The sequence below is a fragment of the Stegostoma tigrinum genome, chromosome 47, assembly GCF_030684315.1.
Source record: "Stegostoma tigrinum isolate sSteTig4 chromosome 47, sSteTig4.hap1, whole genome shotgun sequence".
Lineage (NCBI taxonomy): Eukaryota > Metazoa > Chordata > Chondrichthyes > Orectolobiformes > Stegostomatidae > Stegostoma > Stegostoma tigrinum.
In genome coordinates, this window is record NC_081400.1 from 9,357,612 (window position 1) to 9,376,891 (window position 19,280).

General features: G+C 44.8%; 1 protein-coding gene across 3 annotated transcripts in view; it reads left to right on the forward strand.

Moving 5' to 3' along the window:
• Window positions 1–19,280, forward strand: part of LOC125449814 (utrophin-like) — a 222,158-nt gene that overhangs the window by 146,586 nt on the left and 56,292 nt on the right. For all 3 annotated transcript variants that reach the window (XR_009443476.1, XM_059643079.1, XM_059643078.1), the window contains exon 2: window positions 11,651–11,919. Coding sequence is in view for 2 of the 3 variants with exons in the window: in XM_059643079.1 (XP_059499062.1) it covers window positions 11,651–11,919 (269 nt within the window). In the remaining variant the exon portion in view is untranslated. The remainder of the gene's footprint in view (window positions 1–11,650; window positions 11,920–19,280) is intronic.

Below are 19,280 nucleotides of genomic sequence, written 5' to 3' on the forward strand. Positions count from 1 at the left end.
TCCTCCAACATTTGCTGCCACGCCTGCTGAGCTTTTCCAGCAACGTTGTTTTTGTTCGTCATTTACAGCATATGCAGTTCTTTCGGTTTTTATCAACAAACCTGTCAGACTCACCAATGCTTTGAAATGCTCCCACTTGTTGCTCAAGACCCTGGGCTCCAGTTGCTCCAATAAGAGGCACCTGCTGTACACATGGTCATGCAGACCAGCAGGAGCACTCAGCATTTGACATGTAGTGTAGGATGCACCAATCATGGGTCAGAGCTTAATTCCAGGCATACCTTAACTGAACAGAACACTGATCTTTGCTTTTAATTTATTCATCCGCCTGCTCAATTGGAGGGAACACAAACCAGTGTTCCCACTCAGGTCTCTGCTCGTATGCATGCTTTTCAGTGAGAGCCTTATCTCACCCGCTCCTCTCAATAACATTCTCTGACTGTCACTGGGCCATCACCGGCTCGTCTCAGTAAAACTGACTGACTGTGTCACAGGGCCCTCACCCGCTCCTCTCGGTAACACTGACTGACTGTGTCACAGGGCCCTCACCCACTCCTCTCAGTAACACTGCCTGTCACAGGGCCCTCACCCGCTCCTCTCGGTAACACTGACTGACTGTGTCACAGGGCCCTCACCCTGTCCTCTCAGTAGCACTGCCTGTCACAGGGCCCTCACCCGCTCCTCTGTTGCATTGACTGACTGTCACAGGGCCCTCACCCGCTCCTCTGTTGCATTGACTGACTGTCACAGGGCCCTCACCCGCTTCTTTCAGTAACACTGCCTGTCACAGGGCTCTCACCCGCTCCTCTCAGTAACAGTGACTGACTGTCACAGGGCTCTCACCCCCTCCTCTCAGTAACACTGCCTGTCACAGGGCCCTCACCTGCTCCTCTGTTGCATTGACTGATTCTCACAGGGCCCTCACCCGCGCCTCTCAGTAACATTGACTGCCTGTCACAGGGCCTTCACTCCCTACTTTCAGTAACACTGCCTGTCACAGGGCCCTCACCCGCTCCTCTCGGTAACACTGACTGACTGTCACAGGGCTCTTACCCCCTCCTCTCAGTAACACTGCCTGTCACAGGGCCCTCACCCGCTCCTTTCGGTAACACTGACTGACTGTCACAGTGCTCTCACCCGCTCCTCTCAGTAACAGTGACTGACTGGACAGGGCCCTCACTCCCTACTTTCAGTCACACTGCCTGTCACAGGGCCTTCACCCGCTCCTCTCGGTAACACTGACTGACTGTCACAGGGCTCTTACCCCCTCCTCTCAGTGACACTGCCTGTCACAGGGCCCTCACCCGCTCCTCTCGGTAACACTGACTGACTGTCACAGTGCTCTCACCCGCACCTCTCAGTAACAGTGACTGACTGGACAGGGCACTCACTCCCTACTTTCAGTAACACTGCCTGTCACAGGGACCTCACCCACTCCTCTCGGTAACACTGACTGACTGTCACAGGGCTCTCACCCCCTCCTCTCAGTAACACTGCCTGTCACAGGGACCTCACCCGCTCCTCTTGGTAACACTGACTGACTGTCACAGGGCTCTCACCCGCTCCTCTCAGTAACAGTGACTGACTGGACAGGGCCCTCACTCCCTACTTTCAGTAACACTGCCTGTCACAGGGCCCTCACCCGCTCCTCTCGGTAACACAGACTGACTGTCACAGGGCTCTTACCCCCTCCTCTCAGTAACACTGCCTGTCACAGGGCCCTCACCCGCTCCTTTCAGTAACGTTGACTGACTGGACAGGGCCCTCATGCCCTCCTCTCGGTAACACTGACTGACTGTCACAGTGCCCTCATCCGCTCCTCTCAATTACACTGCCCATCACAGTGCCCTCACCCACTCCTCTCAGTAACACTGCCCGTCACAGGGCGCTCACCTGCTCCTCTCAGTAACACTGCCCATCACAGGCCCCTCACCTGCTCCTCTCAGTAACACTGCCCGTCACAGGGTGCTCACCTGCTCCTCTCAGTAACACTGCCCATCACGGGGCCCTCACCTGCTCCTCTCAGTAACACTGCCCGTCACAGGGCGCTCACCTGCTCCTCTCAGTAACACTGCCCATCACAGGCCCCTCACCTGCTCCTCTCAGTAACACTGCCCGTCACAGGGTGCTCACCTGCTCCTCTCAGTAACACTGCCCATCACAGGGACCTTACCCGCTCCTCTCAGTAACACTGCCCATCACAGGGCCCTCACCCGTTCCTCTCAGTAACACTGCCCATCACAGGGACCTTACCCGCTCCTCTCAGTAACACTGCCCATCACAGGGCCCTCACCTGCTCCTCTCAGTAACACTGCCCGTCACAGGGTGCTCACCTGCTCCTCTCAGTAACACTGCCCATCACAGGGCCCTCACCCGTTCCTCTCAGTAACACTGCCCATCACAGGGACCTTACCTGCTCCTCTCAGTAACACTGCCCGTCACAGGGCGCTCACCTGCTCCTCTCAGTAACACTGCCCATCACAGGGCCCTCACCCGTTCCTCTCAGTAACACTGCCCATCACAGGGACCTTACCCACTCCTCTCAGTAACACTGCCCATCACAGGGTCCTCACCTGCTCCTCTCAGTAACACTGCCCGTCACAGGGTGCTCACCTTTACCTCTCAGTAACACTGCCCATCACAGGGCCCTCACCCGTTCCTCTCAGTAACACTGCCCATCACAGGGACCTTACCCGCTCCTCTCAGTAACACTGCCCGTCACAGGGCCCTCAACCGCCGCTCTCAGTAACACTGACTGACTATCTCAGGGCCCTCACCCGCTCCTCTCAGAATCACTGACTGACTGTCACAGGCCTCTCACTCCCTCCTCCCGGTAACACTGATTGCCCGTCACAGAGCTCTCATCCGCTGCTCTGAGTAACACTGGCTGACTGTCACAGTGCCCTTAACTTGCCCACTTATCTGAATTAGAGACAATATCAATGTGGTTGCTTTATGAAGTACAAATACTGTGAGAAATTAATGTCATAATCAAAGTGAACTTGATTAGTAAGAGATTGTGATAGACTGTCTTTATTTATTTCATATAAGTATGTTATTACTGATTTTATGACCTGAAGTCACAGCCGTATTAAATCAGCTTCCCTGCCTCTGTTCGTAACACATTGATATGAAGTATTTGGTGACGTTCAAAATTGATCCCAATGTTTCCTAATCGGATTTTTTGAAAAGTCAGTGCCAGACTTTGTGCACAACAATACCAGACACCAGGTTTGTAGCTTAAACAAAAGATTTTACAATTTATTAACAATATGTATCTTTTAAAAGCAAGTTAAGCAAAAAGGTATTCTGATGAATGCCCATGACTTAAACATCATCTTCTTTGATTCTAGCCCCCATTCTAACAAAGACAGAAAGACAGACAAACAGATATAATTAAGGAATATATTAAAGGGAAAAAAATAAATCAAGTGTAACTGGCCAGTTTACTTAACCAGACTGCATGATCTTTAAAACGGAAAGCCCTGTGGATGCTGTAAATCAGGAACAAAAACAAAGCTGCTGGAAAAGCTCAGCGGGTCCAGCAGCATCTGTGAAGGAAACAAAGTAAAATTTCAGATCTGGCGACCCTTCCTCTGATCAGTTCTGAGGAAGGGTCACCAGATCTGACATCGTACCTCTTTTTTACCTTCACAGACGTTTCCAGACCTGCTGAGCTTTTCCGGAAATTTTGTTTTTGTCCATCATCTGAAATCTCACAGTCAGATGAGATAGTATCTTAAAGCTAAAATCTGAACAATCTACAGATGCTGTAAATCAGAAACAAAAACAGAAGTTGCTGCAAAAAAACCAGCAGATCTGGCAGCATCTGTGGAGAGAAAACAGAGTTAACATTTTGGGTCAGATTACCCTTCCTCAGGATTCCTTATTTCTAAGTAAGTGTCACAGGATCGGAAACGTGAATTCTAACTTCTGTCCATAGATGCTGCCAGACTTGCTGAGCGTTTCCAGTAATTTCTGAGCTTCTGTCTTGGTTTCTGAAAACACTGAGCTATGCAAATACCTTTCAGTAGGCTTTGTGGGGATATTTAATTATTACTTGTAACAGAGGACCTCTTCACTTAGATTAAGTTGATAATGGGAGGACAACCAGTTGGCAATCAAACCTCTGTCCTGTAGCTTTTGCAGGGACAATCCTTCTGATTTAAAGACAGTTCAATATTGGTTTCTCTTTGTTAGTGACACATCAATCGAGTTTTCTTGGAAGAAGAATTGACCTGCAATTAACTTCCAGACCTAGCCTCAGAAACAAATATCAAATTGTTTCTTCTTTTTTCACATAAGCTGCTGCTCACAGTCCAAAGGTCACTCTCAGCTCACAGTTCACAGCTCCAAGCCAAAAATGATAATGAACTTAAGTACTAGGAGGAGTAAGACAATTCAGCTCCTCGAGCCCCGCTGTTTGATACGATTGTGGTTGATCTTATCTCTGCTGCAACTTCAGTTTCCTACCTGCTCTCCATAATTCTTGAATCCATTATGAACTCAAAAATCGTTCTATCTCCTCTTCAAATTTGCTCAATGTCACAGCCCCCCAATGCCCTCTCAGGGAGTGAATTCCAGAGATTCATGACCCTTCCAGCATAGAAATTTTTCATCAACTCTTTAAACCTTCTTCCCCTTATGCTAAACCTATGACCTCTTGTTCTATTGCCCGCATGAGGAACCATCCTTTCCATGTCAACTTTATCAATCTGCTTGAACATTTTATATCCCTCAATTAGATCCCTTCTCATCTTTCTGAACACCTGAGAATGTAGGCCGAAACTACTCTGTCTGTCTTAAGACAGGTTCTCGTCTCTGGAATCATCCTGGTGAACCTCCACTGGACTGCCTCCAATACAATGACATCTCTCCTTAAGTAAGGAGACCAGAACTGTACACAGGGCTCCAGGTGTGGTCTCACTAATGCCTTGCATAGTTGCAGCAACCTTCTTTTGTATTTTTATACTCGCTTTCTTTAGCAACAAATGCCAAAATTCCATTTGCCTTCCTTAATACCTGCTGTACCTGCTTACTGGGTTTCTGTGATTCATAAAACTAAAAAAAATGAAGGTTTCAATGCTGTTAAAATGAAATCCATCCAAGTAAAATTAAAATAATGATAAGAGAACATTAATAGAAAGTGAAAACATTTTTCTCTCTCTGGAGAGCAATATTGAACAGCCTTCACATAATAATGTTATTTGTGAGCTTGGATTCTATACTGGAGGAATGCTGCGCAAGTTTTAAGTTTGATTTGTACACCTATACCGTGTGCAGTGAGAAGGACAAGAGGTGGGTTTTAATCTAATAATTTTCTGTGTTCTTCTGTTAAAAATACACATAGGCATCCGCTTGTGAGCACTTTCAGTAATTGAATACCACAGTAAAAAGAATGAAAATTTATCTCACCCTGGGATCTGAATTGTCCAGTATCATCATCAACTGGGATCATAACACTTGTCATTTCAAAGGCCAAACCTGATATTACCACTCGATTCCTCAACTAAAATGGAATTTGATTCATTCAATGTCAAACATCAATGACCTTGATAGTGTGTAGTAAATTACAAAGTGAAACAAAATGGCCCTTCACCATTTTTCTTGTAAAGCAAATCCATCGTATTCAATTGTTGTAGTGGTATAAAACACCAGTAAGTCACACATTGCAAAGTCCTCCTGAATGTGAGCCAAACATTTACATAGATCTGTGGTTAACCTCAAGAGGCAACCCAATCTTGTATTTGTTTCCTGTTTATGACTTTTTAGGCCACTTTTCTGACAAGAAAGACTTCACCAGTCTCCTTAAACAGCTGAGATCAGACTAAATACAAAGCTCTGTTTTGTCCATAACCTACCCTCGATCAATGCTAAAGAAGATAACGCTAGCATTTAAATAAAATTGTATTTATAGAATCATAGAGTGACACAACACGAAACAGACCTTTCAGTCCAACTAGTCCGTGCTGACCATAATCCCAAACTAAAGTAGTCCTGCCTGCCTCCTGCACTCGGCCATATCCCTCCAAACATTTCTTATTCATGTACTTGTCTGGATGTCTTTTAAATAGTGAAACTGTACCCACATTCACCAATTCCTCTGGAAGTTCATTCCACATATGAACAATCCAACAACATGGCCCACTATCACTCGTATCCTTACATACAGATAAGGAAGGACACCACTTTGATTGGGACAACACATCCATCCTAGGACAAGCCAAACAGAAACATGCACGGGAATTCCTAGAAGCACGGCATTCCAACCGGAATTCCATCAACAAACACATTGATTTGGAGCCAATCTCTCATCCCCTGAGAAAAAGAACAGGAAATGACATCACCAACCCAAGGAAACCTAACCAGATAAATAGAAAGCGGGACATAACACCAGCGCTTCGCCGGAGGCTCACTGATGATGTTACCTAGAATGGTGACGAAACGTCTGAAAACGAATCTTCCAGCTCAGCGAGCAAACTCACATCCAGAACCTCAACCTGAGCTACAAAGCTTCTCAAAACTCATTAGAACAATCCTCTGTGTAAAAAGATTGCCCCTCATTTCCTTTTTAAATCTTTCTCCTCTCATCTTAAAAATATGCCCCCTAGTTTTGAAATCCTCCACAGTAGGGAAAAGACATTTGGCGTTCACCTTATCTAGATCCCTCATTATTTTATAAACATTCATCGGGTGACCCCTCAACCTCCTATGTTCCAGTGAAAAAAGCCCCAGTCTATTCTCACCTTAAATCTCAAACCATCCATTTCTGGCAACATCCTGGTAAATCTTTTCTGAACCCTCTCCAGCTTAATAATATCCTTCCTTGAACACTGACCAGAATTGGACACAACAGTGTAGAAGAGGCCTCACTAATATCCTGTACAACTTCAACATGGCATTCCAACTCTTCTCCTCAAAGGTCTGAGTAATGAAACACCTTCCTAACTACCGAAAGAACTACAGATGCTGTAAATTATGAACAAAAACAAAGTTGCTGTAAAAGCTCAGGAAGTCGGGCAGCATCTTTGAAGGAAAAAACAAAGTTAACGTTTCAGGTCCGGTGACCTTTCCTTAAAACTGGCATTTCCCCTCTTCGCTGTCGACTGTACTACCGATTTTGGTATCATCTGCAAGCTTACTAACCAGGCCTTCTATATTCTCATCTAAATCATTTATATAAATGACAACCAAAAGCAGACCCAGCAATGATCCCTGTGGAACACTGCTGGCAACAGGTCTCCATGATGGAAAACTTCCTTGCATCACCACTCTCCATCTCCTGCCTTTTATCCAATTTTGTTTAGTTTCTACTCAATTAATATTCCAGTAATAAACATGCCTGATGAGTGGCGGAATGGTAACCGCACCCAAAGTGTTAACGCTGCTTTTTTTTCCCATCACAGATGTTGCCAGACTTGGTGAGCTATTCCAGCAACTTTGTTTTAGTTCCTGATGAGCTGCGACTTTGTACTTGACTGACTTCCAACATCAAAAGTTCTAAATGTTGGAAGAGATTGGTTAACCTTGACTTCCTAGCTTGAAAATGTGCCTTTTATGCAAAGAAACTGTACTCTGGGACAGTGGTTTTGCAGATTTACCTGCAGGCCCAGCTGTGAATCAGAGTTGAAGAAGTTGCATGCACTGATGAATAGGCAGCTGTTTAGCCTCTGGATGGAATCCTGTGGAAGCGACGAGGGTCTAGGCCATTGACTCGAGAACTGATGAGGGAACGGCTTGCCCCAACCATCTTCCCTTCAGGGGAACACCAGCCTCAGGTCGCTGCCCTCAAGGGGTATGTCATCCTGACCTTGCTCCTCTCATGCGTCGGCAGCTACATCTTTCTCCCCTCTGGCACTTAATAGACCGGCGGCCGATCTGGTGCGATTTCATTCGCCATGAGCTGTTGGCTAACCAGAACCCAGCAGGTGTACTGAGCAGCAGTGTCACTTGGGAGGTGATGATCTCTGTTACCATGGCAACCAACCTACGATTATTGCTAGATTTCGGGCCAGGATTGAGTGAACCACCATTAGCACGCCGCTTCCCCTTCTTGATGTTGCACATTGAATGCCTTTGAAGGCCTGTTACATTTCTTAATGGTGACACCCCTGCCCACTGTTGAGTCAATACCAGTTGTTGTGGGATGATGTATGTGTGCGTCAGTTGCTCAGTTAGGGACTTTAACTCGCAATGAAGTTGGGAAGTTATGTACAAGTCTTCTCACCATGGATTTAATCTGGCTCTAAGCAGAATTGTAGGTGGTACCATCCTTCCACCTGATTAAATGTCCTCTATTTCCAAACTTGCCACAACAGAAAGTACAAAATCCCGCTGTTTTTGTTCTCAATTCATGGTTTAATTTTGCAATCAGTGTCGGAAGCAGCAGATTAGTTCAGTCCTTGTGAAATTGAAGGCAATGCAACAATTTAATTGGTCACTTTTTAACATGGTAGGTTCTCAAACTGAGGAAATGGTGAATGTTGTTGATCTTTAAAGCAATATAATGGAGGAGAGAAAAATCTGGACTCCAAAACCCACAGGAAGAAAATTATAATCTGTCAGTGCTGCCTCCATGAGAACAATGCCAAGTAAATACCCGTCCCCATATCGAACAATAGAAGTTTCCTGCATATCAGAACATACCCATTGAGTGGGGAACTGACGAATAATGCAGGAGCACCATCGGATTGAAATACTTTTATTCTAAGGATTTCAGAACATGCTGGGATTTTTATTGCAAGCAATACTTGTGATGGAATATTCTTTTTATGTCAAAGTGCTGCAACAGTTTGGAAGAACCAACATTAAATGGATATTATTGCAGATAATATATGTGAATGAAATAAAATTGTTTGCTTAAAGTATTTTGTAATTGGAATTGAATGTCACATTTTTGTATCTTAGTTGTCTTCTGTTTCTTATTTTTATAGAGCAGGTATTGTCCTGGTCACTTGTAATGCTGCCAATTCAAGATTAACTACATGGATGGTCTCTATCAGTTGCTGAATCCCCGATGTCAGTTTGTAATCCTGAATCCAATATTGTCACTTCATCTTTCAGTTCTGTTTCTAATCAAAGTTTGAGATCAACAGCTTTCATTTTACTATCTGGAAGTCAATGAGTGCAGATTTTGTTTGTAAACCAGCGTTCTGTATGTAAAACTGCCTTGTTTAATTAGATTAGTTAGTTGAGATTCATTTTAGTGAAATGAATCCTAACTAAGCTTCATCTCTTCCTCATTCTGAACACATGCTATGTCACGCAATGGCTATTCAATTTTGCATTGGTGCCGGTTCAAACCATGTGTATTCCAACTACGCATTGATACAGATGAAATAGTACCATTTCCTTGTTCGTACCATTCTCACCATACAGTGTTTCAGCATTTCATTACGTTTCTGTGTACAGTTCTGAACCAGTCCCCTTGCCCCTGAGCTTGCCAAATGTCTCAATGTTGTCATGACATTGTCAAAGAATTCATTCCTTGGAAGATTCAGAGATAAATTAACGTAAACTAGTATGTGTTAATGCCTCTGCTGTAATCGGGCGAAACACTCAGGCCATTGTCTTAATTTTTCTCTCTTGTATTTTTTTGAAATGTTGACCATGCCATTTGCTCCACTTACTGGGATTGGACTTGTTACAGAAGTGCTGAACGTCAACTTGCCAAATACAATTGGCTAAAAAGTCTGAGGCCAGTCAGTCTCTTGAAACACTTTTGCTGTGCAATCAACATTCCAACATTAATTGACAATGAAAAATTGCATACGTGCTTCAGAAGATTCGATTTGAAACAGAGATTTGTGAATATGAATGGAGCTATATATGTCTCCATCTCGGGCACCAACCTCAAGTCCACCTGGACTATCTCCAACACCTCCCTCACCTTCCTGGACCCCTCTATCTCCATCTCAGGCAACCACCTAGAAACCGATATGCATTTCAAGCCCACCGACTCCCACAGCGACCTAGGATACACCTCCTCCCACCCACCTCCTGCTAAAATTCTATCCCCTATTCCCAATTCCTTTGCCTTCGCCGCATCTGCTCCCAGGATGAGGCATTCCATTCCCGTACACCTCAGATGTCCTCGTTTTTCAAGGAGCGCAACTCCTCCCCACCCCCCCAACCCCCCGCAGTGGTGAAGAACGCCCTTGACCGTGTCTCCCTCATTTCCTGCAACTCATCCCTCACACCCTGCCCCTGCAATAACCACCAAAAGAGAACCCCCTCATCCTCACATACCACCCTACCAACCTCTGGAGACAACGCATCATCCTCCAACACTTCCACCATCTGCAATCTGACCTCACCACCAAAGACATTTTTCCTCCGACCCTTGTCTACTTTCTGGAGAGACCACTCTCTCCGTGACTCCCTTGTCCGCTCCACACTCCCTTCCAACCCCACCACACCCGGCATTTTCCCTGCAACCACAGGAAGTGCAACACGTACCCCCATACCTCCTCCCTCACCCCCATCCAGGCCCCAAGAAGACTTTCCACATCAAGCAGATGTTCAACTGCACATCTACCAATGTGGTATACTGCATCCGCTGGACCCGTTGTGGCCTCCTCAACATCGTGGAAACCAAGGAGAGACTTAGGTGTTCTGCAAAGCAGTCCCTATGCTCGGTTCACAATAAACAACTGCGCCTCCCAGTTGCGAACAATTTCAACTTCCCCTCCTATTCCTTAGACGACATGTCCATCCTGGGCTTCCTGCAGTGCCACAACAATGCCACCTGAAGGTTGCAGGAACAGCAACTCATATTCTGCTTGGGAACCCTGCAGCCCAAAGGTATCAATGTGGATTTCACAAGCTTCAAAATCTCCCCTCCCCCTACTGCATCCCAGAACCAGCCCAACTCGTCCCCGCCTCCCTCACCTGTTCTTCCTCTCACTTATCCCTTCCTCCCACCTCAAGCCACACCCCCATTTCCTACCTACCAACCTCACCTCTTGACCTGTCCATCCTCCCCGGACTGACCTATCCCCTCCCTACCTCCCCAACCTACACTCACCTCTACTAGCTCAATCCCACCTCTTTAACTTGTCTGTCTCCTCTCCAACTATCTTCTCCTCTATCCATCTTCGATCTGCCTCCCCCTCTCTCCCTATTTATTTCAGAGGCCTCTCCCCCTCACCCTCCCCCTTTTCTGATGAAGAGTCTAGGCCCAACATGTAAGCTTTTGTGCTCCTAAGATGCTGCTTGGCCTGCTGTGTTCATTCAGCTGCTCACTTTGTTATCCCTTTATCTCTTAACAACCTCATTAAGTGAGTTCTTGAGTTAACTATGCAGGGTAGACTTAGAGTTTATCATTCTAACTTGCCAGCCCTGAAAGATGAAAGTTGGTTTATGTTGGATGCTTGTTTCATAGCTACGAAAGATATCCTGAACGGATTTTTCATGTCTTTTGTTGAGAACTTTACCCATTTAGTCACTCTAATCCTTTTCCTTTTTTAAAGTTTCCTTGGTAGTCATAAATTTTTAATGAATAAAATCTTTAGTCTTATACTAGATATTCCCAATTTCAGGAGAAAGTCCAGAGAGACGTTTTAAAGGAAAGGGTTTTAGAAAGAAAACTGAAGTTCCATTGATCAAAGTCATGAATAGTTGATAAATTATTTGCACTTCATATTTCCAGAACCTACCCTGGAAGAGAGAGCCCAGAGAATTGCCAAAGCTGTCCGCAAACAGTCAATAGAAGTGAAGGAAAATTGGGAGCAATTGAAAACCCGTGCGAGCAACTGGCAGAAACAGGTGGAAAAGGCGTTGGAGAAACTTCAACAACTGCAGAAAGCTCTGGATGATCTTGAGGCTCATGTGATAACAGCTGAGGGGGTCCACACTGATCAGCAACCTGTGGGTGACCTGCTTATTGACTCATTGCATGGTCACATTGATAAAACCACAGTAAGTGCAATTACATTACACTTCACTTATGAACAGATGTAACCACAATGTTGTATGGAGACGATCAGTAATATGAGTACTTCAGTGATATTGATTGAATGGTTGTTAACTTAATTTGCAAATTAAAACTTAGTTGAGCATGCCTTCTGATGATATCACATCGTTAATATTAGTATAGTTGAGGATTCTATTAGTCAGTGACATCAGCTGAGTTATCTACTTGTTGCCATGTTATCGTGATTAAAGGAAAAGTCTTACCACGCCATTTGGCGACTCCTTAGAGAGAGACAACTGGTTATGATTTAACCAGAAGATTACCATGCCTCAGGCAAGTAGAGGGTTTGAGGCGAAGATCATTTGTGGTAAGCTCACTGGTGTGGCAATTGAGCCCTCTCTTGCAGGGCATCACTCTGCATCACAAACCAACCGTTCAGTCAACTGAATTTGAATAGAGTTTAGGATTGGAGAGCAATCCATGCATTTGTATTTTTTTTAATGAATGTTTCTCACTGGCAAACCTTTTAAAAGCCAGCTCAGCCATACAGGCTAGATCAGTTCTTGATCTCAGCTGAATTTTTTGATCTCGGGTGAGTCAGCGTTAGGAGTTCAGTGATTGGAATGAATTCACATGAAGTTAGCGAGAGGGATACTACACGTGAATAGATCAATGTTTTGAAAAGAGGATGAGATATGAGCAAAAGTTTAACTGATGTGGAAGACCAGCCAAAATCATCATCAACGGTGGAGCAGGCTTGAGCGGCCACGCAACATTGAGCTGCCGCTATTTGACTTGTTCTGTGAAGAGGAAGGAAAATGGTCCAAGTGTCAAAAATGCTGAAGACCTCATCATTCTACAACCTCAAAATTTGATTGTGTTCAGTATATTATCACTACTGGTACCCCTAAATCCTGGTCTATCATCTCAGCAACTCTACTCTGCCCAAAAGCTGGTTACTTGTGACATTTTTGAAGGATCTTCCCAAGTCTGAAAATCATTTTTGTGTTTGTCGAATCAGAGTTGGCGTGTGGAAGGAGGTCTTCTGGCATATCATAGCTCTTTGAAATAACTCCCCAATTTGTCCCCCTCTGCTGTGCAATGACTTCAACCACTTATATAATCTCTTTAATGGATGGAAACTTTTGAAGGCATCCAGAATGAGTATTAACGATCCCAGAATACAACTGAGCCTTATTAAGTTCTTAGTTCTGATGATCAAGAGCTTGATCAAAGAGGATTGTTTTAAAAAGTGCCTTAAAACAGGAAAGGTACAGAGGCTAAGAGGTGGAGGAAGTCTCTTGTTGGGTTTGAAGCCTACAAAATTAAATGTTTGGCAACCAAACATATCCTGAAGTATGGTCGGACTGGTGGAGATTATCCAAATAGCGATAGGCCATTTAAAATCAAGAGTGGGCAAGAGCACATAATTAGACGAGTGCAGATACCCTGAAGTATGGTCGGACTGGTGGAGATTATCCAAATAGTGATAGGCATAGCCAAGGAACAATTTGGAAACAAAAATGAGAATTTAATAAAATTACTGTTGATACTATCAGTTAGGTAGAAAGCACAGAGAATAGGATTTGGTTCAAGATGAGTCTCAGGCAGTGGAGTTTTGACGACCTCAAGTGTTCAATGGGCAAATGTGGGACTCTAGCAGGGAATGCATTGGAATTGTCAGGTCCGGAAGTGAAGTAGTTTCAGTTGAAGGTTTCACTGCTAATGAGCCAAGACAAGAGACAGCTTTAGGGATTGCATGAATGTGTGGTCGGACGTTCATCGTGGGATAAACAAGATGCCAAGGTTGTGCTGAGACAAGCGTAACATTACATTGTTGCCAAGGAGGAGTAATGCACTCAGTAGGTAGTGAATAGAGATTGGTGTGGGGACCACAAACAGTGGTCTTCCCAGTTTTAAATTGTTGTCTCTACAGAGTTCCGCAACTTTATGTTCTGTTCAAAAGGCTTCACTGACAAGGAAACAGAAGTTAGCCATTTGTTTACTTGTCAATATATCTTGATTTTTCCACCATGTTCTCCAATTATTTCCAAAACCTGTGCAGTGTACTAAGTGAACCATTCAAACCTTAAAAGGAAATGTTAAAGTTGTGGAATATAAAGTTAAATTTATTTGATTGAAAATTGAAATAAATTACATGAGGGTTTGACCAAGACTGAAAGGAATTAGATGGGACACCAGATGAATAAAACAAGCAGTAGTAAGGTGGTATTAGCTGGATGTTCCTGAAGAAAGAGAACGCAGCCAATCTTTCTTCCATAAGGGGGATTAATTGTGTGGTGTCAGACACAGTTGATTAAATCATTCCTTCTGCCTTTACTGCCTGACTGTACTCTGGTTGTAATATTTACTTTTTTAAAGGCTCAAGGTTAGACATACTTGTCATTTTATAAATTTTAAGAAGTTGGCTTATTGTCAAGTCACGGTAGGATTGAAAACACATTCTATAAGTGTTTGAAGTCAGAAGTCACATGACACCAGCTTATAGTCCAACAGGTTCATTTGAAATCACACAAGCTTTTGGAGTGCAGCCCCTTCATCAGGTGCAGTTCGTGAGGTGACCACAGAGAGACACAGCTTATAAGCAGAGAGATCAAAAGATCATAGAATTGGCGTGAGTGGAGTGTCAGATAATAACTCTATACAGGTGACCAAGCGTGTCAGAGGCAAGTAAAGCGTTTATAAAGTCAATGTCAGTGCTGTGCTGTCATGATAATCAGGCAGCGCAACAGGAATGTACAAAAGGTGACATCTCAGGTCAGACTCTGACTTGTAGTTTAGAGGCTTGTGTTCAGAATCTGTCTTAGAGTTTTAACCTTTATTTCAAAAGCAAGAATTTATAAGATGCCACACTGACTGACTGTAACTACAAGTTGTGTGCTTCTTCAACAAAATATCTGCAAATAAACAAACATCCTGGATGAAGACTTATTATCTGACACTCCACTCACACCAGTTGTCTGCTGTTTTGATCTGTCTGCTTATGAATTGTGTGTCTGTGTGTTTTCCTCTCTGACCGTACCTGATGAAGGGACTGCACTCCAAAAGCTTGTGTGATTTCAAATAAACCTGTCAGATTATAACCTGATGCCATGTGACTTCTGACTTTGTCTATCCTAGTCCAACACCAGCACCTCCACATTATAAATGTTTGGAACCAAGTCAGTGCAACAGGTATACGTTGAACATTTGACTTCGGAAGGATGCCTAGTGCTGAAAAATTCATTAATAACAAAGGATTTCTCCATTATGCCATCTATCGTAACATGCTGCGTCTCACAGTCATAATGAAAGGATGCCCACTTTAATTCAGCAGCGCCAAGAACAGTTATGGACATTTTTAGCATGGGAGGAGGCCATTCAACCACTTTATCTGTACCAGCTCTCTCCCAGAGCAACAAAATTAATCCTTTTCTTGAACTCGTTCCACATATTTCACAGGATTGAAATAGAGAGGTGCATAGTTAAGAGATTTTAACATCAAGTGAGCAGTTCTCGCACGACACCTTGTCACTAAAAATTGAAAACGTGACTTACAAAGAGTGAGTCTTCATTTTGTTCTGTTGTGATGATGAAGAAGATGCAAGTCCAAGTGCTGGAACTGGCCTCTTGAACTTAGAAATTTTTAAATGTGTATAAAATGAATTCCGTGTGCATCTACGAAAAGCAGTTTTATGGAAGGAAAAGGTACCAAAGAAGATTTGGTGTATTGTACTTTATCCTATTATACTCCAACCTGTGAAAACAGAACTCTACTTTCCTGTGCCTCCCAAATCCCGAGTCTGTCCCTGCCCCCATTGACCATGAGGACACGGCCGGAGACCCCAACCGATGATGTCACATTCGCCTCCGCCGGCCACACCACTTCCGGGACCGCTGCTGCAGTCACCGCCTCCACTTCCAGTTACAACACCACACACACCACCCTCGCCGCAGCTGCTGCCGCCCACCCCGATCCTCCAACCGCCGACGGAACCCCGCCCACGGCCGACGCCGACGGAACCCCGCCCACGGCCGACGACCTCATCGCTCCGCCCACAACCTTCACAGCCAGCAACCCCAGTGAAGACAGTCACATTGAACCCTGCCGCATGTTCACCATCCCCCCAGACCTCCCACTAACTGAGGACGAACGGTTAGTCCTTAGTAAGATGTCTCCTTTGTCCCTCTACAACCACACATCAACGAATACCAGTCACGATTGGACATAGAACAGTTTATCCGCCGCCTTCGCCTCCACGCGTACTTCTTCAACCGGGAACCTAACCCTCCCTCCACTAACCCCTTCACCCGCTCCCAACACAAGTCCTCCTCCTGGACACCACCCCCAGGCCTCCTACCTTCCCTCGACCCCTTCATCTCTAACTGCCGTCGAGACATTAAACTGCCTCAATCTCTCCACCCCTCTCACCCACTCCAACCTCTCCCCCGCAGAACGGCCGGCTCTCCGCTCCAACCCCAACCTCACCATCAAACCCGCAGACAAGGGTGGCGCAGTGGTAGTATGGCGCACTGACCTCTACATTGCCGAGGCCAAACGCCAACTCTCCGACATCACCTCCTACCGCCCCCTCGATCATGACCCCACACCCGAGCACCAAACCATCATCTCCACACCATGCATGACCTCATCACCTCAGGGGACCTCCAACCCACAGCCTCCCACCTCATTGTTCTCAACCCCGCACGGCCCGTTTCTATCTCCCTCCCAAAATCCACAAACCTGCCTGCCCTGGTCGACCCATTGCCTCAGCCTGCTCCTGCCCCACTGAACTCATCTCCACCTATCTGGACTCCATTTTCTCCCCTTTGGTCCAGGAACTCCCTACCTACGTCCGTGACACCACCCACGCCCTCCACCTCCTCCAGGACGTCCAATTCCCTGGCCCCCAACACCACAGTTAATCAATGCGGTAGGGTTTCAAAACTAACGGACTTACCTAGGGCCGAATGTTGTGGATGTGAAAATAAGTAGACTTTGTGACATCAGGCCTATGTGGTCAGAATTTAAACTCTGGGTCAAAATAACAAAGGGTGCAACGAAAACCGGTAGCTAGCAAGCAGACCTCCTTTCAAGGACCAAAGATAATGGCTTCGTTCTGTTCAAGATTTAATAGATGGAAACTATCCGGTTATGTGGAGACAGTGGAAGAAATGAATGAGGGGGTGGATAGATCTGGGCATTGCCACCATGTATGTGGAAAGTGCAGTGCTTTCACATGATATTGCTCTGGGGCAGTGTTCAGATGAGAAAAGGAGTGGGATTTTACTGATTTGGCCAGACCTAAGTGATTCACACCCACAGCCATGCTGTCAAAGATTTGTGGAAGCCAGCAAAACTGAACTTGACTGTTTGCAGTAAATGTACAGCATTTCAGATGTCACTTGATCCTGCAGATTGACTCCCTAGAATCTGCTTGTCAAATGATTTATATGGCTAAAAGGTTCAAGTATGATTTTGTGCTGTGGAACTCATCTCGAACCGAAACTCGCCAGTTTTTATATCAAGATCTGGAGAAAGTATTAGTTTTTTGAAGATGTTCTGATACAGAGATAGACTAATAGTTTCCTGAGAAATCGTGGGGCATTGGCCAGGAAGTTAAACAAACAGTGGGGAATAAAACAAACTTGACCTGAGTCCTATGTTAAGTATATAATGGATTTGTTCCACAGTGAGGATATCAAAAGATATTCTAATTTTTAAGATGAGACACTCAGGATAATTTGGGTAGGTTGCACTTCTTGAAGGGACCGGAAAGGTACAGAATTATCCATTAGATGTGAAAAATTTGAAATGAAGACAAAACCTTTTGAGGCTGGGGCGGGGAAGAAATGAAGGTCCAATTTTGCTCATTCAACCTCTCCCATTGACCAAATGCATTTGTAGTGTCTGTAAGGTTGGTGACGGCACTTAAATGAAGAAAAATCAACATGGACATGCTGTACATAACCATAAACAATCAATCTCTTGGCAAGGATAATGTGACAGGGCATTTGAAAAGCCAGGTTATTGTAATTTGAATTAAGAGATCAGGCTGTAGAACTTGAGATCAATCTCAGAATAAAATGTAACAACAGCGATAGATGAGGAACCTCTTCACTCACAGAGAGGTGAACTTTGTAATTCTGTACTCCAGAAAATGTGGAGCCTCAGCCAAGAAGTATGCTCAGGACGGGGATTGACATGCTGGGGTAGTCAGTGAAGCACTATTAATGTCACAGGATTAGTAATCCGGAGGCCTGGGACAATGCTGTAGAGTATAGGCTTAAGTTCCACTGGAACAGCTGATGGAATTTGAATTCAGTTCAATATAATTTTGGGGGTAGGTGGGAATGTGGAGCCGAGACTGCAGTCAAGTCAGCCACGACCTTCTTAAATGGTGAAGCAGGGTTGATGGGGCCAGTTATCCAACACATGCTCAAATTGATATAATCATAAACAAAGCTGGTCTCAGTGATGGTTACACTGTCACTGTTACACTATTCACCGTTATAAAAACTTGACTCATTCACTGATGTTCTTTAAGAAAGGAGCTCTGCCATTCTTATTTGATCTCACCTCCATATGACTCCAGATCCACAATAATGTGGTTGACACTTAACTGCACTCTGAAATAGTCAAACAATTTGGAGGAACTAGGGATGGGCAACAAATACTGTCCTTGCTACTCCTGCTCCTTGTTGCTATGACCCTATATGCTCTAACATATTAACCAATTTCCTCTTTGAATCCATTTGAGGAGCAGTGTATATTTTGTATCGCTCGGTGATTCTCCAAGTATCTGATGGATTTTGCATAGTTCCTTCTACCTTCTAAATGTGAGCTCCTTCCAGTGTTTAACCTTTAAGGTAGGCAATCGTTCTCGAACCTTTTTGATTGAATGCCTTCATATTAATAGCAATCACTAACCTATCTATTATTAATTGCATATTCACAAGACCAAGGGCTACATGTAAAGAAGTGTTCTAATCATCTTTTTAAAAAGCTACTTCCTGACGGTTATCATGGAGATGAGATTAGATTCCCTACAGTATGGAAACAGGCACTTCAGCCCATCCCCCTATCACCGACACACACCCCTGAACACTCTGGGCAATTTAGCATGGCCACTCCCCCTAGTCAGCACATCTTTGGACTGTGGGAGGAAACCGGAGCACCCGGAGGAAACCCACGCAGACACGGGGAGAATGTGCAAACTCCACACAGAGAGTTACCTGAGGCTGGAATCGAACCCGGGTACTTGGTGCTGTGAGTCTGCAGTGCTAACCACTGAGCCACTGTGCTGCCCCGATGTGTGTATTTGCTTCTAACTGTGATATCTGTCAGTCCCTGGACTGGTGTTTG